At 36.7% G+C, this 24,266-nt stretch overlaps 2 protein-coding genes and 1 pseudogene across 7 annotated transcripts; 2 read left to right on the top strand and 1 right to left on the bottom strand.

The window, feature by feature from the left end:
- Positions 1–11,626: 11,626 nt before the first annotated feature.
- LOC148879127 (heat stress transcription factor A-2c-like) lies at positions 11,627–15,298 on the top strand. Of its 6 annotated transcripts, none has more exons than XM_088960534.1 (6): positions 11,627–12,377; positions 12,936–13,798; positions 13,913–14,005; positions 14,385–14,453; positions 14,536–14,613; positions 14,801–15,298. In XM_088960534.1, the coding sequence occupies exons 1-2, from the start codon at positions 12,081–12,083 to the stop codon at positions 13,731–13,733; spliced, it is 1,095 nt and encodes a 364-aa protein (XP_088816660.1). In that variant the 5' UTR covers positions 11,627–12,080; the 3' UTR covers positions 13,734–13,798; positions 13,913–14,005; positions 14,385–14,453; positions 14,536–14,613; positions 14,801–15,298. The 6 variants fall into 6 exon arrangements, with proteins under 6 accessions (XP_088816660.1, XP_088816659.1, XP_088816658.1 ...); XM_088960532.1 differs by having other exon boundaries at positions 11,930–12,377; positions 14,378–14,453; positions 14,801–15,100; XM_088960530.1 differs by having other exon boundaries at positions 11,930–12,377; positions 13,913–14,026; positions 14,378–14,453; positions 14,801–14,933.
- A 1,994-nt stretch (positions 15,299–17,292) lies between these two features.
- Positions 17,293–18,708, bottom strand: LOC148879126 (deoxyuridine 5'-triphosphate nucleotidohydrolase-like; annotated as a pseudogene).
- A 2,773-nt stretch (positions 18,709–21,481) lies between these two features.
- On the top strand, positions 21,482–22,640 carry LOC148879125 (uncharacterized). The gene is made up of 3 exons (XM_088974032.1): positions 21,482–21,495; positions 21,692–21,845; positions 21,936–22,640. The coding sequence occupies exons 1-3, from the start codon at positions 21,482–21,484 to the stop codon at positions 22,638–22,640; spliced, it is 873 nt and encodes a 290-aa protein (XP_088830158.1).
- The last annotated feature ends 1,626 nt before the right edge of the window (positions 22,641–24,266 follow it).

Genomic DNA, 24,266 nt, shown 5'->3' with positions numbered 1-24,266 from the left:
TTCGCGGAGCATTTGAAGGTCGGGCTCCGCTTTCAACTTCACCCATTCATCCCCGAGGCCTTAAAGTTTTACAATGTCAAAATAGACCAATTGCACCCAAACTTTGTTCATACCTTAGTCGGTACAATTTCCCTTTTCTTTGACCTCGGCCTCCCTCTAGACATGAAGACCTTCAACTCAGTTTGCCAAATCAAGCAAAATCCTGCTAGTGCCAAGGACAAATTTAGCTATTACCTATCCTATCGGCCTGGATACAAATTGCTTCATGACTTTCCTTTAAAGGTCACAGCCTGGAAAAGGAGATACTTTCTGATGAGGGAAGATTTGGCCCTCTAGTGGAATTGTGACACGTGGCATCTCGTGACAAATAGGTAAACACCCAGCCAACAAACTTACGAAGTTGGTGACCCACCTGGGCACCAGTCTGGCCGGCTAGGCGCGACCTACGCGCGGCTTGACGTGCGGCCTGCGCGACCTGTGCGCGGCACGCGCAACCTGCGCGCGGCCTGACGCGCGACATGAGCGCGGCCTGACACACGGCCTGCGCGACCTGTGCGCAGCCTGGCACACGGCCAGCATGACCTGATGATCTGGACCAGCCTAGCACATGATCCGGCCAAGCCGCCCATAAGACGCCCACCGATAAACTCAGCGGCATACATACCCCACGAGCTCGATAACTCACAAGGGAGCTCGCCAAAGAGCCAGCAGCTCGGCAGAGCTTGCCACAAACAGTTTGACAGAGCTCGCCATTGGCAAATCGCCACAGGGAGTTGGCCCCCAGGTAGTTCGCCCCTAGACAGCTCGCTATAGGCAGCTCGCCACTTGTAGAGAAGTTCGGTATAGGAGTAGTTTGGCGTATCGCAGGAAGATCTCCTGCCTGAAGACCTGACCTAGACACTGACCCGCCGACTGACAAAGGCGCCAACCTGGCGACCTGGCCCAAACACCGACCCGCCGACTGACGCAGGCGCTGCCCTGACAACCCGGCCCAGGCGCCGACCTGGCTGCCTGACACAAGCGCCAACCTGACGACCTCGAGGAGTTCACCACCGTACCCCGGTTCTGACAGGATGTGACGAGTCTTACCGTTTGGAGGCTTTTCACCCACCTAACCCACGAGGACTCCGGTATATAAAGACCTCAACCCCCAAAGGGGAGGGGGATGGAAAAAGGGAAGTAACCCCTGCTCTCTAGCTCTCTCATATTATCTTTAGAGCTCTCTACAATCAGAGCACTAACTTAAGCGTCGGAGAGCCCCCACTGGAAAAATACCCTCGGGACCTCTGATTTAGTTCTCACAGGTCCCTCAACTCCCGCCGTCTACAAAGAGGAGGAAAATGTGGAGTTCTCACAGGTCCCTTCAGCTCCCGCCACCTACAAAGAGGAGGAAAAGATGGAGTTCTCGCAGGTCCCTAAGCTCCCACTGCCTACAAAGGAAAGAAGACCGCCTCATGCTGAGGGCAGTCGGATTGTGCCGCACTAGGGAGCTCCACTATTCTCTAAGTCACTGGTCGCCTAGTAGGGAGTTTGCCACCAGGTAGCTCTCCGCTAGGCAGTTCGCCACCGAGCAACTCACCACCAGGCAGTTCGCCACCGGGCAGTTCGCCACCAGGCAGTTCGCCACCAGGCAGTTCGCCACCAGGGAGCTCGCCACCAGGCAGTTCGCCACCAGGGAGTTCGCCACCAAGCAGTTCACCACCAGGCAGTTCGCCACCAGGGAGCTCGCCACCAGGCAGTTCGCCACCGGGCAGTTCGCCACCAGGTAGTTCGCCCCTAGGCAGTTCTCCACCAAGCAGTTCGCTAGTAGGCAGCTCACCACCAAGTAGCTCATCATTGAGGCACACCACCACCGGGTCAAATGACGAGGTACTTAGCCAAAAAAATTTACATCACAAAACATTGGTACGTGGCCGAAAACGGTTACATCACTTTCTTCTTGCTAGTGATGGGGGGTAGCCTTTCTCAACACACTAGAGGAAAGGTATCAAAGACACCGAGGACCAAATGGATGAGAAAATGCAAGCCAAGATGTGCAACTTGGCAAAACGTGACCTGAAGCTAAAGGATTACTTAGCCGAGGAGAAACTCATTCAGGCCGGATTGGGTCCTCCGGATAGGTCATCACCTCGGGTTTGGATACTTTGTCTTTACATTGCTTTGCTTTATATTGCCTTGACCAACTTTCGACATGTCTTCTTTAAGCATTATGGAGGATGTCTTCTGTAAGCATTATGGAGGATCTATCGACAAAAGGGCTTTTCTTTGACATGAAGCAAAAGAAGAAGAAGAGAAAGGCATCCCAAGGTGATTCTTCTCGGGCACTAACAGCTGAACCTGTCGCCCCCAACTCCAATTGAGGAGGTCCCAATCATCAACTTGGTTGAAGAAGACCAAGGAGAACTCTCCTTCATGTTAGTTGTAATGGATGCAAACATGAATTACAATAAAGCATATGCTTTTTTTTATCAAAAACCCACTTAAATGCAAATTTACTTCTTTTTTATTGATGTATTTTTACATCTTATATCAATGTAAATATGCATTGGTCTATCATTTGTCAATGCATAAATGTGATATTGCCAAACACAAAGTGAACTAGAGTGCAAATTTACCCTGAACCGAGATTTGCACTCTATTTTCATCATTTTCAAACGCAGCCTAAGAGCCGGTTTGGAAAGAGTACAAATACATATATATATATATATATATATATATATATATATATATATATATATATATATATAAATACATATAAAATAATACAAAATACATGATTTTGCACCCTACATATTTGTATTCGTACTAAGGAATAAGAGCATCGTTTGTTAATCAAATTTAAGTGTTTAATAACTCCTTACCTTTTCTTTCAAACCAATGGCCTTAGAGATTTCTATTTCCATTATCACCACTTTACTCCTTAATTGGAGAATGAATTGACTGATTTTCATGGCAGTATCATGGGATGTAGGACCAATAATAAGTAATAACGCCCCATATACCAAGCCTAAATGCCAAGTGAAATCATACGTATTTTATGGCTGCCGTGGGTCAATACCAATAATAACGCCCCGTATCCCCAATTATTATTGGTCCCATAGCCATTAAGGTCCTTAAGGCTGTGTTTGGTTACAATATAAATAAATTTGCACTGATGCAAAACCATGACAGTGCAAATGATTTGAGTGTAAATTCTGACCTATTTTTGTTTTAAATTTTAGTTTATTTTGTTTAATTACAGTATAAATGGAGTAAATTAAGACATGAAGCAAAATAAAGTAAAATTCAAAATAAAATTAAACACGAATTTGCATTTGTTACATTTGCATTCTCATGCATTTGTACTAGTGCAAATAAAATTGCGTTGCAACCAAACACAGCCTAAGGATCAGTTTGTATTATTTTATATGTATCTGCACTATATATATTTGTTAGGGGTGAGCAAAAAAACCAAAAAACCAAACCGATCGAAATCGAACCGAAAAATCGATTAATCGAACCGATTGGTTTGGTTTTGATTCGGTGTTTTTAAAAAATTGAAGGTATCAGTTCGATTTCGATTAACCAATATAGAAAACCGGCGGTTAACCAAACTGACCAGTATACATATATTTCTATATATTTTATATTTTTAATATATTATAAATTAATAAATATACATTATATATAAATATATATTTATAATATATTATATATTATTTATTATTTAAAATATAATATTTTATATATATTTATAATTTTTTATTATATTTTAATAATATATATTATAAAAGTTAAAAAACCAAAAAACCAACGAACCAAAGCAACGGTTAACCAAACCGGTCAACTGGTTAACCAACCAACTTCAATTTGATTCCAATTACTGCTTTTTCAAAAACTAGTAGTACCGATTCAATTCCAAAATATGCCCCTAATATTTCTATTAGGTTCTTATTCGATTCCAATTAACCGAATCGTGAGCACCCCTAAATTATTTGTATTTATACTCCTTTCATATAGAGCCTAATTATATTTGATGGTCATTGATAAAATTATACATATTGGGCAATTAGACTGCAAACACTCTGAAAGCATGGTAATCCAGTGGTATCTTAGGAAACAAAAACTCTGCACAAACTTAATCAACAAAAGCTCATGCAGAGAAATTCTCAATATGTGGCAGCTGGATGATATGTGAGCAGCAAGTTTTTTTTGCTTGTAGGAGATCCAAACTGGCACTCGCATATTTATGAACACCACAACCGATTGTCCGTGATCAAACCATGTCAGTGCAAATAAGGACAACAAATTTCTTCTTTTCAATACGTTGACTAAACAAAAAAAAAAATTAAAATCATTGTTGTGTGGGTGGGGCATGATAAAAGAGACCTCCGGCCCCAAACTTGGGCCAGTTTGCGCTGAAAAATCATCTTTGACAAAAGTTATTAGGATTCAAATCCTATTACTTACCTCACTACTTGGCCATGACAAAATTCAGAAAGAAGTAAAAGTGTGTAAAAATCATGGCATCGAAAACGAAATAGTTGGCAACAGGCTGGATGGTGAAGACTGAAGGGGGTTTGATATCATGAGCCACGCCCACGTCCTATTGTCTTATCAATTCGTCCCAGTCCTACAACAAGAAGAGGGCTCGAAAGTTTTAAGGCCACGTGCCTAAATGGTGCAGGTTGAATTTTTTTTTCTCTTTTTTAAATCAATAGAATATTGCAGGATTTTTTTTACTTGAAACCCAAAATGCCCCTTTTAATTGGCACAAGTAAGTGCGCATATGCTTTTGTATCTATTGCTTTTTTATGATGATGATATTAAATAATATATTTTCAAAATTTTTTATAATTTTTTTATATTTTTTTATTTATAAAAAGTATTTTTATTTGTTACACTTATTTTTCTTTCATATCTTGAATATATGATATTTGAGATGTGCTCAAATATTTTCTATATTTTTTTTTTATATTTTTATACTTTTATGTGTTTTCATCTATTTTTAATTATTATTATTATTATTGTTATTATTATTATTATTATTATTTAATTAATGAAATCAAGAATTGATAGATATGACTTAAAAGGTTAAATTGTTTACTTACCACCAAATAGAAAAACAATTCCATTTTTTTGTTGGTTTTAAGTTTGCCTTTTATTTCTATCATCAATAAAAAATTGTTCTTTATCATATATGATTCAATGAAAGAATGAGAGTTAATACCCTAAATATAAGACTTAATGAGAGAGAATTGAATGATTAAAAATGTAGTAGTTCAAATTACATTTTATATCCACACAATTGCAGATGGACCAAATTCAAAAAATAGGAGTATTCTAGTCCAAAATAAAATTCAGTAATATGTTAATGGGAGTTAATACTTTAAATATAAGACAAAATTTTGAACGAGGAGAAAAGTGGTTGTTTAAATTATATTTTTGTCCATACAATTAGAAAGAAACCAAATTCAAAAATTGGAGTATTTTAGTCAAACAAAAATTCCACACTTTTAATAACAATATAAATTTATGCTGAAAAATCATTTTCACCTAAGACCTTCTAATTAAAAAAAAAAAAAAAACTATTGATCATGGGTGATGCATATGCAGATGGTTTTTGATAGTATGGTGTACATTATATTTTATTTTTATTTGAAATAATAGGCATCATTAGATGCCACATAAAACAAATTAAACAAAAAATGCCCTTTGAATTCAAGAAACATAAAAAATATATTTAGAAGAAAAATCATATTGACATATATTGGGACATCCTTTGAATTCAAGAAACATAAAAATATATTCAGAAGAAAAATCATTTTGACATATATTGGGACATCCCTTTATGTGCCAAATTCAAGCAAAATGTGATGTTGATCTTATTTAATTTCAAGTTGAACCTAACCCTACTGGCTACTATATGTTTTGTTAACGTTAAAGTGGAATCAATACTTGTGTGTGATAGGCTGTTTTTGGAAACAATGCAAATGGAGTGTAAATCCCGGTTCAGGGTAAATTTGCACTCTGGTTCACTTTTGCCTATGTTTGACAACATTACATTTATGCATTGACAAATTACAGACCAATGCATCTTTACATTGATAATAAGATGTAAAAGTACATCAATAAAGAAGTAAATTTGTATTTAAGTGGGCTTTTGATAAAAAAAAAGCATATGCTTTATTGAAATTCATGTCTGTATCCATTACAGCTAAAAGCATGTTTGGTAAGAAGGTAAATTTTCCAATGCAAAATTAACCAAACTTTGCAATTTATATGAACCGTTTTACACTCTACATATTTACATTCACACTTATTTGCATCGTTTCCAAACGTAGCCTTAATGTGGCATCAAATACGTCTCATGAAGAAACATTGATAATCGAGTCACCAAGTCCCCATCCCAAATACCTTTTTGTTTAAAACTTTGCAACAATTTTTAAGTATATGTTTGGTTCCATGGGCATTTATTGAAAAAATGCCACCACATCAGTGCCACACAAGCATTGGTGTTTATTGCATATGAAACCATTGTTTGGTTTTACCGTTTATCAAATAAACACTAAAAAACTGAAATGCTTTGATTTATGTGCATAGGGCATTTGGGGAAACGTCAAATTTATGTTTTACTTTCTTAAAATGAAATACCCACAGAACCATAAAACATCCAACCAAATAGAAAAAAGCAAAAAAAAAATTTTAAGTACCATTTTTCATATAAATGTTTATCTAAAAAACGCCTCTCAGGAAATGCCCACATAACCAAACATACGCTAAATTGTTAAGGATTAGATTATTATATGAAAAAGATATGACATCCAAAAAACAACTGATCAATAAACTGAAATCATAAATGTGGTAGCAAATTTGGTGTTATTTATCAAAATTGATGAATGGATTTTGATTGGTCAAAACTCTTTCCATATGATAGATTTTCAGAATTGTTAACGAGGTGTTTTGTATGTGGATGTTTCGTGAATCCATTGACTTTGGAGCGCACCACACCTAATTGGACTATAAGGTTATAATTGTGATTAAAATCAGTATTTTCAATCCATTGTTGATTGAGTTAAATTTCAACCCATTATTCTATAAAATTCGTTGAATTGATGAACAACCCTTTAACCCACCTTCTTGAATTGTTTATAGGTCTGTCTAATCTGTTCAGTGGGTTATTGTATTTTTTTTTCTTGAAAAATTCTTATGTTGATAGATATGTCTAACCTGTTCAGTGGGTTATTGTATTTCTTTTCTTGAAAAATTCTTATGTTGACAATACCATGGGTTGATCCATTGATGTATATAGGGCAGAACGGTTCAAGCTCTGGCTGGGGTTTTAAAACAATAACTCAAACTACATGATTTCAATCAATATAATGGAATTAATGCATGGCTCCTCACAAAGTATGTAAACCTGGCTAAGTAACTAATCACAAATAAATGTGTTCATGTGTACAGAATGCTAGCGTGTTAACTTATAATTGATTACTTAGCGAGGTTATTGCGCATTTGTGTTTGTACTTTGTAGCATATCCTGTTGCGTCAAAATTAGACCCACTTGCCGATTCGATCGGTTCACATTTGCTGTGACACAACTTCCTTGCAAGGTTCAAAATATTGACATACAATACCAAAAAAATTGGATACCATGAATATATAGATCTTTTTTTTAAAGCCTGGTAATTGAGACAGGCTTGGAAGGATGTCTACTACCATCTAAAAGATCCAAAACCCCAGTACTCCCATTATTCACGTCTTAAAGAGAAAATTTTTTAAATTACCCTCGTGAATTGACTAAATGTATCCTTACTCTTTGAAAATTGATTAACGCTATCCTGTGTAGACATGTTCATGGGTCAGGTGGCCCTCTCGGGCCCCAATAGGTTTGAACGTGCAAATGAGCCCATGGGCTTAACCTCGGGATTTGCCAAAATAGCTCGGCCCGACCTATAGAGTAAACTTAAAAAACCCTAGGCCGAACCTCTCTTCTCTTTCACCTCTTTCACCTCTTTCCCCTTAGCTGAACTTCTCTTCTCTTCACATCCTCCTCAGTCCTCACACTCTCAGGCAGCCACACAATCGGTGAGGCGGTGAACATTCACTGGTGCAACAACTCCGGCAATGAGTCATCTTCTTCTCTCTCTCTCTTTCTCTATTTCTCTCTCTTTCTTTCTCTCTCTCTCGTTCATCTTCTCACTTCTCTTTCAAATCTCAGACACCGACTACAATAGTGAGTTCTCTCTCTCTCTCTCAGATGCGAACTAACACACTTTTCATTGTTAAAATCGCAGCTCACCGTGAACTCAGCTCCGGCGAATACAATCACTGGCGATGAGTAAAAGCCTAGGCTTGGACTTTAGGCTTTTTATTAGGGGCGGGCTCAGGCCCAAGTTATAGGCCCATTGGTCGGGCCAGGCTCAAGCTCGGGCCGAACAAATTTCTATTGACGAAGAGGCCCGACCCGACCCATGAACAGTTCTAATCTTTTATGATAATTGACTAACACTTCCGGATCCAATCCATTACCGGAAGGATTAAAAAGAATATTTTACCCATCATTCTTTTTTAAATTTTTAAAACAAAATTTTTAACACCTTTCTCAGATTGCTGAGGCTTATCTCCACCGCCCTCTCTCTCCACCTGTACTCTCTCTCCCTACCTCCACTCTCCCTTGTTCCACCGCCCTCTCTCGTACTCTCTCTCGCTCCTACTTCCGCTTTCCCCTGTTCCACCGCCCAAGCTACCTCTGAGCACATTCAGAGGTAGCGGATGAAATTTCGATTCCATCCATGCCCCCCTCTCTCCCTCATCTCTCCCATGAATAGAGGAATCAAAGACAGTGTTGCCGATGAAGGACCAGTTGCAAGTGACGACAATTGTTGCACGATGAACAGTGCTGGTTCAATGCTTGGGTGAGGTGGAGAACCTCATCACCTCTGGTTCAACATTGTAATGGAGATCATGAACAGGGTATCAGGCAAGAGGTTGGGGACGATAGATGAACAGTGTTTGATGAACTATGCCAAAATCTGATTTGCGAGGAGGTAGAAAATCTTCATTGCCTTAGATGATGAACTGAGTATCAGATTTACGGGAGATTGGGGACAATGGATGAATAGTGTTCGATGATGAACAATGCTGAAATCCACATTACGAATCAGTAGACAAGCATGGTGAGGCTTCGTTGCCACCGCCGCAAGGTTGAACCAGGAAGGAGAGAGATGGAAGAGCAGAACAAGGTTCGCCGCCAGCTCTGTTCGGTGTTGCAACCTTGAAGAAGCTGAACAGGGCTAATGTACAGTACCGTAATACATCACATCTTTACCTTTCTTATAACTTCGGCACCGGCATCTACATTCTTCCTAAACCCCACCTCCAGTCTCTCTCTTATTTTTGTCTTTCTTCTTCTCTTCTCACAGTTTTCATCCCCTGTCACACACTTCAGCCGGCAAAGTAAGTCATTTAACAGTCCAACTGTCGAACCCAACCTAACCCAAACCTCGACAAAAAAGAGGCCCGCCTTTCAAATTCAATCTTGATTTCCTGACCCAAAACTCGAAAGTTGTATAAAAAACGATAATTCTCACCAGAAGAAATGGTTGGCCAAGAATGAAAGAGTTGGTTATCATTGGCTCTTCCCTGCTTCTCCCTCCAAGTCCAAGCCCAACTCCTCCCCTCCATTCCACCAAGCAAAAGCACTCGTCACTGAGTCCCACCAGACCTTCTCCCGCCAAATTATCACGCTCATCCGTCGACTCCACCGCCGCCCCTTGTCCACCTCCTCTCACGAATGTCGTCAAGATCTGACGCCACGCCATCCGAACCTGTTGAAATACTATGCCGACCTCGCCTCAAAGCTCGCCGATGATCACCGAGACCATTTTGGTTTCCGGTTTCCGGAACACCACATCGGCAGCTTGTTACTTCACTGAATGTGAAACTTGTATCTACGGGGGTTTCAGGTTTTCTTCGTGATGGCAAGAGACAGACTTTCATTGATTTTTTCAATAGGGTTGATAAGCTAGAGCTTAACCCATCGGCTCTGATCGACGATTCGGGAAGGAAGCTTCTTGCAGGAGAATGTGGCCAACTTGCAGATGATGGGTGATTTGAATAGTTATAAGAAGGGTAAGTTGGATATTTTTGAAAGTTATAACGGTCACGGTTTATGATGAAAGTTAACAGTAATGGAAGTATTACTCAATTGTCAAAAACAGTAAATATAGCCTTAAGATATACTTAGTTAATTAACTAAACCATAAAAATAATTTAAGAAATTTACCCCCTTTTTTTAATTTTCTTGAATCTGATCACTTTGGCATATAATAAGTATCTCAAATTTACCATGTAAGTAGGACCAGGATCTAACAGAGTGGACTTAACGTTGAGCTCAATGGGACTTAACATTGGGCTGGATTGGATTTGATCCTCAGCTCAATTCTTAACAATGGGTTGTGCCTGAATGGACCTTTAAACCCGGCCGGCCAGCCCTGGGCCCTGCCTGACTTAGGTACTAGGTGTTCGTATCTGATTGGGGGTCGCAAGGGGAGTACTGCAACCACGATCGCAGTAAATGTCCGACCTTTGATTCCCAACAAGGGCCTTTTTTTCTTCTTAATCCCCGCCATCAGGCCACAGAGCTAAATAGTTAACACGTGGATAGATCTGAATATTTAGTTGCTTTCATGTTCCAGTTTCACAGACAGTCTTCGTCCTTAATTTTCTTGCCAGAATAATATTTGAATGATCGCTCATTGGCTCTTATCTTTTATCCTGTTCAGTGTCCACCATTCATCATGTGTCTCTTAGATGCAACGAAGAGTCGTAAACTTTTTTCTACTTCCCTCCAATCATTAACAAACACGTAACGGTTTCAAATGGGAGTGCAACATCTCCTTTGGAGTGAAGTTTGAAATGGACAGACATGCTACAGTGCATTTCAAGATCACACTTGACCAACAAAATGCATTATGATCATTCGGTTGATTGACTCTTATGTGGGACCCAAAGGGTTCTGATTGTGCTGATTTTATTACGTGTAAGGTAAAGCGGAGGGTTAGGTTTCACCGAAAAATCAATCCATAGCATTCGATTCTTTCTCTTTTTCCCCCCGTCAAAATTCCATCCCACCCGACTCGCACAAGTGAATCTGCGTCCCGTAGTGGATAACAGATTAACCGATTCAAATTCAACGAGAGCGTTCAGCGTCGAGAGCAGGCTTTCAATGATGAGTATGTCATCCAATTATTAAATTATAGGTTAGGTCTACTCTACAAAACCAACCAATAGAATGGCCTCACATTCACAAGTTCCGTTGGCTACCAAAACCGCTATTATAGCCTCGTAGGCCCCACTCCCACACAATCCCTCCCTCTCCCCACCCTCCGGTCCTCTTCCCGTCTTTCCCTTTCCCCTGGAGTGCAAGTTCCAGAACCTTCTGAGCTCTCATATTTTCTTTTTTATTTTCCTCTTTTACTAAAAACAAAAAATAGGAAACGGAATTCACATCTAAAATGAAAACGGAGAAGTACGGATACATCGAATCTGATACATCCAAATAAAAATGGGCAACTGTCTCTAGAACTTTCCATTATGAAGTATGAACCCATTTTATTTAAGGCCTTGGGTCTTTTGTCTCCCCGTCTGCCGTCTTCGTCTTCGTGTAGTATTTGATTTTTCGATTCTTCATCTGTAACGTCTACACGACTTTCCTGGTCTCTTAACTGAAACCCATTTCCTTTTTTTCCCTACTTCTTACTTCTCTTTCTTCTAATTCTCCAAAGTTACTTTCTACTTCTTTTCAACTTAAATCTGCATTCTAGTCAGAAACAGAGTTAACTTCTTCTTTTCTCTTTTCTGTTCTACACCTCTACCTTGTATTTAGTTTTGAGGTCCTCTATCATCCAACCTGCATTCTTTGTACCCATTTGGTTAGACCCTTCTAGCAAAAACTCCTCATTCATCATTCTTGCTATTCCTGGACAGTGGACATCCATTTTGATCGATTTCTGATTCTATAAGCAGATTCGATCGATACTTGAACAAATAGAAAATCCTAAACCATTAACGTACTAGCAACTGTGATAATTCCAATCATGAATCCTCCAGGTCCAGTGAAGGAAGAGTTTCCGGAAGCCAGTTCGTCCTACATCGCTGATCAGTTCATGGCTCCTCCACAGCCAATGGAGGGCCTTAATGAGATCGGCCCTCCACCTTTCCTCACGAAAACTTACGACATGGTTGACGATCCAAGCACGGACGACATAGTTTCTTGGAACAAAGAGGGCAAAAGTTTAATTGTCTGGGATCCCCATTCCTTCTCTATGAATCTTCTTCCCAGATACTTCAAACACAACAACTTCTCAAGCTTTGTTAGACAGCTCAATACTTACGTAAGTATCTTCTTCAGTAAACCATTTATATCATACTGCTATTTTTGTCTAATTTGGTTCAGTTTCTGCAGAGATGAAATATTCTTTTTTACGGGGTTTTTCGTTATAACCACATTTTGGTTTGGATATTTGGAATTATCGGCTTTCATAACCCTCTACATATATCATCTAGAATGCTTAATGGTTTTTATTTTATTATATTTTTGCAATTTTTAACGTTTTTTTTTTTTTTGTGTGTGTTACAAAAGTTTAATTATTATTTTTTTGGTAAAAATTGTAAATTATGGGTGCTGTTTCTCTAAGTTGATCCCTGATTTCCTGAAATGCAAACAGTACTAGTTAGTAGTGGCGGGTCTCTGTCTTTATTTGGGTGGTGTGGACTTTACTTTTTCTGATTATTTTTTATTTTCTGATTTTGTTTGTTTGTTTTTTCCTTTTTTTTCTGTGTACGGTATTGTTAGGCCTTGGATTTAAGTTAACAAGGTTTCCAATCTTTGACCTTATGGATTCTTGTTGTTGAGTTTTGATGCTAAATGGGGAATTTGGTTTTTCTTACAGGGTTTTAGAAAGATTGATCCAGACAAGTGGGAATTTGCAAACGAAGGATTTCTGAGAGGGCACAAGCATCTATTGAAGAACATCAAGAGGAGGAAGACACTTTCGCAGCCTTCCTTCCTACAGCAAGCCCTGGGCCACTGTGTGGAAGTTGGACGATTTGGATTAGATGGAGAAAACGATCGATTAAGGCGTGACAAGCAGGATTTGATCTTTGAATTAGTGAAGCTTAGACAGCAACAGCAGAGCACCCGTGCCCAACTTCAATCCATGGAACAAAGGCTACAGGGAGCAGAACTAAAGCAGAAACAGATGGTGACTTTCTTAGCTAGAGCACTACGGAACCCCACTTTCATCCAGCAGTTAGTTCAACAGAATGAGAAGAGAAGGGAACTAGAAGAAGCAATCAGTAAGAAAAGGAGAAGGCCGATTGATCAAGGTCCCAGTGATGTTCACGTAGCGGAGGCAATTCAGAGTGGTGAAGAAGAAAACCCCATTAAGGTCGAAGCACAAGAATTAGGGGACTTGTATGGGTATGAAGTCTCAGAGCTGGAGACACTGGCATTAGAGATGCAAGGACTGAGTCAAGCCGGGAAGGAGCCCATTGAAGAGCAGGAAGAGAAAGAAGAGGAACTAGAGAGTAGAAGTAAAGCACTTGACAATGGATTTTGGGAAGAATTATTCAGTGAAAGTTTTCCTGACGAGTCCGGCACACAAGGACAAGATGCTGAGACAAGAGAAAATGAAGACATAAATGTTTTAGCTGATCGGTTGGGTTACTTGGGTTCCAGCCCAAAGTAGAGAAGGCGGACTGTTTGACGCAGTCAGTTACGGGGTTCAATTTCTTTGTTCCAATGATCCTTCTGGTAGGAGATCCTTCTCCTTCATAGATGCTTTAAATGTTTAATTAGCTTTCTTTCTCTGGTATTGATATTTACTGGAAATCTTAATATTTCGTTTGGGTTTATTGCTCTCTACAGGAACACCAAGATAACCAAGATCAGCTGATTAAGATTAACACGCAAGGCTTGTTTGGTTGCAATGCAAACAAATTTATACTGATGCAAAACCATGTCAGTGCAAATGATTTAAATGTAAATTCTGACTTATTTTAATTTTATTTCAAATTTTAGCTTATTTTATTTGATTGCAGTATAAATGAAGTAATTTAAGACATGAAATAGACCCAAAACAAAGTCAAACGAGAATTGGCATTTTTTTTTTTATTTACACTCCCATACATTTGTACTAGTGCAAATAAAATTACACTGCAACCAAACGCAGCCCAAAGAACAAACAAGTGGGAGGGGTTGAATCCCAGCGATGTATCCTTCCAAATTGTCTTTGTCCTCTCTGACGCTTTCTAGATTTATATGGATTCTTCTTTGGGTTAATATTCGTTGGTTCGATCTCCTACTCTCATTTATTAATTTCCATGCAAGTAGATTGCAGGCAAGGCATTGATGGGAGCCTGAAAGATTAATTCTTTGGGAGTCACTATCTTGATAATTTGTCTCAGAGGTTACTCTCTTGTTTTAATTTTTCTGTGAATCCACTTGTTTTTGTACTTACGATTGATTTGATTTTATTATTAATGTACCAGACTACCTGAAATGCAATGTAGATTCATGAGCACCAGTTATCTGTTGAAGAATATTGGCTCCAAAATTCCAAATCAACGGTCAGAATATCATTTCTTCTTTATTTTCTTCAAGTGAATGGTTGGCTGACATTGGTCGGCTAGATATTTGTTTTGCATGGAGTTTTGTTTCGTTTTTTTTTTTTTTCCTTTATAGCATTGAAAGAGAGAGTTGATATCTGAATCTGACGCTGAAGGAGATGGTCGGTTGGTGATGATGATGTAACAGTTTGTACCATGAAACACCCTGGTCCTAATCAGATGCTGTGCCATAAATCCAACAAAAGGGACAGCAGAATAACAGATATCTAGCTACCACCGGCCACCGCCTCTGAAACATATAATTCTGTGACCAGTGCAGTGCAAAGGAGAGAAGATACCAGACCATGTAAGGACGTTCCTCCCAGTCTCCATTTGCACATGACTTGGGTCTTGGGGAACTTCTCTACGCCTATAGTCCAGTGGGTATTGGGTTGATGGGTGAAAACGTCACGGAGGCGTTGACATATTAAAGTTATTCAGTCTATAATTGTGTGGCTCTTGATCCCATTTCTTACTTAATCAGCTGTGCAAGCTGCTTAAAATTAAAAAAATAATAATAATCTGGGTGAAAAGATGAAGTTGTTTAACTGATCCTAAAACATACATTCTCGACAAAAATGTCTTAATTGAGAGAGTTTGTCCACATTAGAAAATTAAATTAATTCAGGATAGAAGTCATTCAATTTCTGTTATCGTGCAAGCAAATTAAAGTGTTGAAAATTATATGGATGAAATGAAATACGTTGGACCATTCTTTTTCTTTCTACCAAAAAAAATGCTGGATCATTTGACCAGTGTGTGTGGAAAGAGTATAAATATAAATATGTAAAGTACAAAATCATATATGATATTATCCGAACCTTCTATTTGTATTTGTATTCTTTCCAAAATGACCCAAATGGTTTTAGCTTAAAAGCTTGCATTATCTTTTTTTTTATTAAAAAATCCTTATTGATGCCATAAATTGTTAGAGTGCAAAAAGCATATGTGTCAATGCAAAGGCAGGTTTGGTCAAAAAGTGGAACGCAGACATGGTTCTGATACATTTTGTATGAGAAAACAAACAAAGAAAGAAAATCGTATCATATTTGGTTGGTTGTGAATTGTGATGGGTGCAAGCACGATTCTCAAAACTAGAATTTACCTATTGACAATCTTTGAGTGCAAAGTTTGTTTATACTTTTTGGAAGCATTCTTTCCTCCTATTTTCAGAACAAAGACTGCTTAAATAAGAATCACCATAGGAATCATTGTGATTATATTGAACAGGGAAGGCTACCAAAGTTTCAGTGGTGAAACCTCTTTTTTTTGGTAATATTTCAGTGGTGAAACCTGAATGAAGAGGGCATACACCTATGTAGAAAGATAAAACACAAGGCACTCTAAGTGTGTGTCTGGTGTATTAATATCCGAATTGGGATATGCACCTCGTAGAGCGCTCCTCACACTAATCTTACAGTTAGGGGTGCAAATGGATATCCGGTCTTATTTAGTTGAGTTTGGATATTTGGATTAGATAATACTATCCGATTAGAAATAGGATTACTCCCTATTTGATTCGAGAAGATTTTAATCTGATATATATTATATATTTATAAATATAACACACACACATATATATATATATATATATATATGTTATTTAGTTATTTATAAATATATTTTTATATATTTGTTATATTATTTATTTTTTATAAAAAAAACATGTATATATATGACGGAAGTAACTTAAAAATATTTGTATTTTTTGTTTTTATTTTATTTAAACTAGTATATTTTATTTTTTTAATTATTTATTAATTTTCAAAGAAAACAAGTCAAATTAGATCAGATTCGAAGATCTAACTTACCAATAAGATTCGAATTCAAACCGAATCCTATCAGATCAGATCGAATCTTTGAATCGAATCGGATCCGATATGAACAATCATTCCTATTCATTGTTACATCCCACCATATATTGGGAACATCTCTATCTATAAGTATTAAATATAAGTATATAAATATTAAATATAAGTATGGAAATGTTGCCGATGTACGACCAACACATGCTGCCGATGAGGCCATTGTGAGGAGAGCTTTGTGAGGAGATGATCCAAAACTCTTAATATCTCTTTTTTCAGATGCGCTGATCGACTTGAGTTTCCTCACCATTTTACTTTTTGAAAATTTCCGAGTATCATCAATTTTACGGTTTTACTAAAATATTATTATTTTTTATTTAACTGTAAGATAAAATACAACTCTAATCCAAAGAATAATGCCTTTACACCAAATTATAGACCCAAATTAACAAGTTATAGCCCAATATGAATCAAACAGTGTTAATTATCTAAATAATTATGTGGGCTCTAGAGTATGTAACATAATATAATGTCAATGACCCAATAGCTGCGATCATCCCTCCATATAATGTGAAGTACTTCACAATGATTAAAATGTAAATAAGTTCATTGGTCATTCTTTTATGAATTGATTCTCATTGCATGGTTTTAAAAGGCTTGAACTTGGAGGTGAGGCTATCAGATTTTGCCTCATAACTTTCGTATGAGGCCCAAATCTGTGTTAAAATATTGAGGCACGAGCCTCAAGTTTATAATTGAGTAATTTGATGGAGTTCGGCTTCAGTTCAGGCACCATTTAAGGACGCGTCATGTGTCTTTCGAATCGTGTAAAAGGTTGAAGCATGCAAGGATGTTTCACGCCATTAGTTAAGCAAAACGAGACACTCATTCTCTTCTGACACTCGTTCTCTTCTCCCTCTCTCTCGTCCCATCCACCCGACGGCGATTTAACCTCCATTACCGTCGGCAAGACACCCTATTCACTTCGAGTCACGTACGATATAACACGCTACCCGTTCACCCTAATTCCCCAACACCCCTTGCAATTGAATCCAAATCTTCAACCTCCAAAACTTCTGGCGTCATTATCTTCTGAATGATCAACTGGGCAATCCGATCACAGGGCTTTATTTGAAAATCGAAATCGGAATGGTTGAAAAGAATCACCCCAACAGGACCTCTATAATTGGCATCTATCACACCAGTCCCCACATCAATTGAATGTTTCCATGCCAGACCCGATCGCAGTGCTGCACACATCAAATTGCGGCCATTTTTCGAAAATCAAACCAACGGAAAGAGCCAGAAACTTGGAACTCTTCATGGCTAAAAGTAATACTCACCGATACGGGCGTATGTCCCTTCAGGTATGCTGATGCTCAGATCAGTCGGGACCAGGGCTTTCCCGGTTTCCCCTTCGCTGGGACTTTAGTCTCTGCCGCACTGAAACGATGAGAGATTACAGGAAACAGCACACCCATTAGACAGCAGTGTCGCAACCACTAAGGATTACAGTAAACGAAGCCAAAAGGAAGCCATTTTATTACCTAGAGAGATCGCAGCCTACTGAGAGAGGCGATGCCCTTGAAGGCAAAACAGCTTTTTCCGATAGCCTCTTCACCCTCAAAAGAGGGATGAGGGATGTCGCGGAAAACTTCAGAAACGCCATTTTGGCCGATCCTCTGAACCTTGGGAGCAGGTTCTTTAGCTTATGGACTCCCATTTTGAAGATCTTGCTGAGCCATCTTTATCTTGATGGTTGAGAAGCTTACGAGTGTCTCGTCTGATTTCAGCTTGAAGCATCATTGGGATGCTACAAGAAGTAAACAAGAGTGTCTTGCCTTAAATGGGGAGGGATTTGTTTTCTATAGGGCGAGGGAGAAGGGAACGAATATCTGCAACACTCAAGGGAACGAGTGTCGCTTAACTAAAGGCGTGAAGCATCGTCGCATGCTTCAACCGTTTACACGATTTAAAGGACGCATGGCACGTACATCCTCCAAATGCGCGAACGGTGCCTGGACTGACACCGAATTCTATTTGATACAGAAAAATATCATTTTATGCTTTATTTTTATTTTTTTTTTAAGTTTGCATACATGGGAAGGGCATATTGGTAATTATGGGTAAATAAAAAGATTATAATGAAAATGTAATAGAGCAAATAGAGTTCCTAGATTCTCATTGGATTGTAGAAGAGTTCAAATTCAATGCAACGAGGGCAAAAAAATACCTTCATCCCTCTCTTCATTCTTGGTCAAGTCAACCGTAGTTTTTCCTTAATATTCTACACTTTTTGGGTGATTACCAATTTAGCTATGTTTGCCATTTTTTTTATATTTTCTCTCGTATTTGCCTAATTTTGCCTCTTATTTTTCTTCCTAATGGATTTTTTGTCTTTTTACTATTTTTTTACATGGATTAAACTAATTAAATTGTTTACTTATTTATAAAATGTTAGGTAACTAAAAATCTAATATCAATTATATGGATGATTTATTAGAAGATGTCATTTGTAATGGAAACATTGATGATGGGGAATTTTTGATAATATAAAACATATGATTGGTCATTTGAACAATTTGAGAAATTTAGATTTTGAAACTTGAATATAAAAGGTTTAGGTGGCATTTGATAAATCTGAAATCTGAAAAGTTAAAAAGATATTAAAAGTGGCTGAAATCTAAAGAGAGCTATGATGCTTTTGTACTTTTTAGATGCTCTGAATAGATAATGTTGTTTGTGTTGGATCAACCATTCAACATCTGAAGTTCCCTAATTTTACTATTTTACCCACAAAACAAATTATTTGATAATTTTGAGTTCAATTTGTACTATTTCATATGAAATAATTTATGAAATTCATTGAAATAATATGAATAAAAAATAATAAATTAATAAATAATAAATAACACAATTAAAATTATTAAAAATAATTGATGACTAATAAAAAATATTAAAATAATTAATAATTAAAATTATAAAAATAATTAATGAATAATAAAAAATAATTAATAATTAATAGCTTACACATAAAATTAAAATAATTTTAAAAAATTGACAAAATTTTAATAATTACTTCCGTGGGATTTTTTAGAACAATATGCATATGCATTTTACTCCTAAAAGTAATAGATAAGATGGATTTCAAGTGAATAAGTAATTTGCAATTGGGTTAAGCTTGGAGTTCATGGTGTGAGTTATGATGAATGAAAATTCTAGAAACAACCAAAAAAAATAAATGATAACCAAATTCATCCAAGGGCGGAGCCAAGGGGGCCATGCCCCCCCTCCCCATGATTTTGAAAAAATAATATGACTTAGTAGTATGGTAGGGTGAGGGGGGCGGTTGGGATTTGGTCCCCCTATCAATTTTAGTCAAAATGTCAACACTCAAATATAGTAGTACAGGCAGTCACGTACCCTAATTGCTTTCTTTCACAAAATAAAAGAAAAGACAAAAAAAGAAAATATAAAATAAAACTAAAATTGCCCAGCTGCCCTATTGGATCCACCAACTTATAATATATTAAATCTAAAGAGTAAAAAAAATTAAAAAATAGAAGTACTTTAAAACTAAAACCTCTCAAGAAAGATGCAACAGACGAACATTAACTCAACAACATTGCACCTTGGAACCACAAAAACTTTGAAGTTTCAATAGTGAGTTACTATTTTTTATTTATTTTCTTTTGTGATAAGTGGAGTTTGTATTTTGTACTAGTTTTTTTTTATTATTATTTTTTTTTGTCATTGTAAAGACTGCAGACCTTGGAATGTTAGGATTCAAGTTGCAGCCTTGTTCTTGCAGATTTAAATTACATATTTGGTACAGTTTTAAATTCTTTGATTTTTTTTTTCAATTTTATTTTATTTATTGATGTACTTTTTTATTATTTTCTCAATGTAAGAGTTATTAATTCAAATGGACAAATGAGGACCATTTTCAAAAATAAACAAACTTATTAAACAATATAACCTCCATATGTTCGACAAAAGGTCTAAAAGGGACCTGTGCCCATGCATGCGGGCCACGGTCGCATGGGCACGCCCTACCCAACGCGTACAGCACACAAGCATGAGGCACCCGCTCAGCGCGCGCTCGCCTAGCGCCCAACCCACTTGCTTGATCACACCCCACACTAAGCCCACCCACCTAGCCCACCCCCTTGCCCCAACCTATCCACTTGGCCTAGGCAACCCCCCTCCTTGTTATTAACAAGGAAAAAAATGAAAACTCAATTATGTTTTGATAAGCAATTAAAAAAAGGAAACTAATTTAAAAAAGAAAAATATATAAGACCCCAAAGCATTAAATATCACACGGCAACATCAATTAAAATTTGAAAATAATAGAAATTAGAAAAACACTATTTACACCCAAATATCCAATAATAATTATTTTTCTCAATTAGTTAACTGACAACAATAGAAAAACATTTAAAGAAAATGTAAAACCACTTGCTTAACATATATCACCGTTTCTATTTCTACAAATTTCCACTCTATCCTTATAATAAGTTAATCCATTAATTCTATATTCAAATTGTTATATATTTAAAATAAAGTACTCTTATTTAGTTGTTTTTGTCTAACTCATTAATTCTAACTTGATTCAGACTTTCATATATTATTTGTTTTATAGATTTATAGTCATGTTTAATTGCTTTTGATATTATATTCTTTTTATTCCATAGCATAATGTGTTAGTATTTCAATTATAAAAAAATAGTCAATAATAATGAATTGATTTATATTTTTTTAGGTTGAGATATTGTTAAGAGAAAAATGATTGATTCATTCTTTAAGAGGAGAAAAAGTAATGTTGATAATACACATTCATAAGAATCAAAATCTAGTGAACCAACTCCTACATCTAATATTATTACAATTCAAGCAACCACCTACCAATCACAATTCTTCAACTCCAAGAATTGAACAAGAAAAGATGGATCTTGCTTCTTCTTTAATTCATGATCCAGGATTACGACCATAAATTTTAGACTATCCAATTAATCAGCAAGATGAAATTCAAAGGGTATACATTAAGTTTGGGCCATATGAACTTCTTCAATCTGAGTATCCATTATCAGGTTCAGAAAGTCATCCACGTCGATTTTGCTCTGAATGGTTCAAAAGCTTTCATTGATTAGAATATCCTCCCACAAAAGATGCTACCTTTTGTTTTTCATGCTATCTTTTTGCAAAGAAACCAATTGGAAATGTTGCATTAGATTCACTGTTAATGGATTTAGAAATTGGAGAAAAGTTCATAGTGACAAAGATTGTGCTTTCTTAAACCATATTGGGAAAGATGCTAATTCAGCCCATAACTATGCTATTAGGTGTTATGAGAACTTAAGAAACCAATCATGTCGTATTGAAAAGGTGATAAAGAAGCAAATTTCAGAACAAGTTTTGAACAATCAATTACGCCTGGAAGCTTTAATAGATGTTGTTCGATGATTAACATTTCAGGCATGTGCTTTAAGAGGACATGGTGAACATCCAGATTCAATAAATCAGGGTAGTTTTCTTGAAATGATCAAACTTTCGGCATCATACAATAAACAAGTGAGTAAAGTTGTTTTGGAAAATTCCCCACAAAATGCTAAATACACATCACCAACAATTCAAAAGGAAATTTTGCATATTTTTGCTAGAAATGTGCAAAGTACAATTCGCAAAGAAATTGGAGATGCAAAATTTTGCTTAATCGTTGATAAAGCTCGAGATGAATCTAGAAGAGAGCAAATGGCCATTGTTGTGAGGTTTGTTGATGGAGATGGATATGTACGAGAGAGGTTCTTAGATTTGGTACATATCAAAGATACAACCGCATTAACTCTTAAAGAAGAGATTTCATCTGTTTTATCTCATCATAATCTCGATATTCAAAATATTCAAGGTCAAGGGTATGATGAAGCTAGTAATATGCGTGGAGAGTGGATTGGCCTACAAGCTTTATTTCTTAAAAATTGTCCTTATGCATATTACGTGCATTGCTTAGCTCATCAATTGCGATTGGCTCTTATTGTTGCACCTAGAGAAATAACTGAGGTTTACACATTCTTTCAAAACCTGACTTTTATTATTAACATTGTTAGTGCTTCTTGTAAGTGTAATGATGAGTTGCAAGCTACCCAAGCAGCTGAAATTACATGTTTGATTGATTGTAATTGATAATCTTGAAAATAGAAGAGGGATTAATCAAATTGGCACTTTGCAACGACTTAGAGATATTGGGTGGAGCTCTCATTTTAATTCAATTTATAGTCTAATAAGGAATGTTTAGTGCAACATTCTCGGTTCTAAAAAACATAGCTACTAAAGGGTCTACATACTCTTAGTGTGGAGATGTTACTTTTGCTGTGAAAATGCTAATATCATTTGATTTTATATTTATTCTACATGTGATGAAGGAGATAATGGGAATCACTGATGTACTTTGTCAAACTTTGCAAAAAAAATCTTAAAACATTCTTAATGCTATGCATTTAGTCTTTACAACAAAATTATTGATACAAAAGTTGAGAGATGATGGTTGGGAAGCTCTTTTGGAGAGTGTGACATCGTTTTTCCAACGTCAAGATATTCAAGCTCCTGATATGAATGCTCGTTTTTAAGATATAATTCAATCTCATCGCCAAAAGGATAATGTGACAGTGGAGCATCATTATCGAATAGATATATTTACATCTGCTATAGATCATCAATTGCAAGAGTTAAATTGTAGATTCAATGAACAAGCAATAGAGCTTCTTATTTTGAGTACAACTTTGGTTCCTAGGGATGCATATAAATCCTTCAAAGTCGATGATATATGTAATTTGGTTGAGAAGTTTTTTTCTTTAGATTTTTCTGATCAAGAAAAAAAAATCAGTTGAGATATTAATTGCAACACTATAAGCTTGATGTGCCCAACCATCCAAATTTGTAGAATTTGTCTACCATTGATGGTTTATGTCGATGATTGATGGAAACTAGAAAGTCAAAAGTTTATCCTTTAATTGATAGATTGATTCGACTTGTTTTGACTCTTCCTGTTTCAACAACAACTACTGAGTGAGCTTTTTTAGCCATGAAAATTATTAAAACTATGTTTCGCAATAGAATGGAAGATGACTTTATCGCAAATTATTTGATTGTCTACATTGAAAAGAAAATTTCTGAAAGTTTCACGGTAGACATGATTATTGATGATTTTTACTTAGTGAAAGAGCAACGAGGCCAACTTAAAAAGTGAGGAGTTTTTTCTTTTTGTATTCATTATACTCTCAGTCTTTCATTATAGAATATATAAGTTAGATAGATACCCAATTATGTATTTTATAATTGATAAATAATAGAATTCATTATTTTGATATTTAGAATCATGTATTAGATTTATTTGGATTGGTATTTAAGTAATCATATTGGCTTTTGCCCCTCCCCCCCGAAAGAAAAAATCCTAGCTCTACCCTTGAATTCATCAATGGTTTGGAGATTATAACAAATGTAAATAATTGTAATTAAACAAATCAAAATAAACATAGAGTCATTTGAAGTGCAGCCATTTGAAGAAAAACAATTGTAAACAAAAAGATTAGAATCAAAATCAAAATAAACATAAAGATTAGAACAACTGTAAGCCAATGTTTGTTAAAATAAAGAGTTGTTTAAAGAATAATATTTGAACCCTATGAACAACCATTTGAAAAAGAAGAAAAAGAAGAAGAAGAAGTGGAGGAGAAGGAGGAGGAGGATACCTTTGACAAGACGAGCAATGATCTTCAGTAGAGACGAGCAGCGGTCATGAGGATGCTCTTC

This window comes from Nelumbo lutea, chromosome 1 (genome assembly GCF_056320005.1).
Source record: "Nelumbo lutea isolate HS-2025 chromosome 1, American lotus-T2T, whole genome shotgun sequence".
NCBI classification, from domain to species: domain Eukaryota; kingdom Viridiplantae; phylum Streptophyta; class Magnoliopsida; order Proteales; family Nelumbonaceae; genus Nelumbo; species Nelumbo lutea.
Note: the sequence above shows the minus strand (reverse complement) of the source record. Positions and strands in the feature narration are given on the sequence as shown.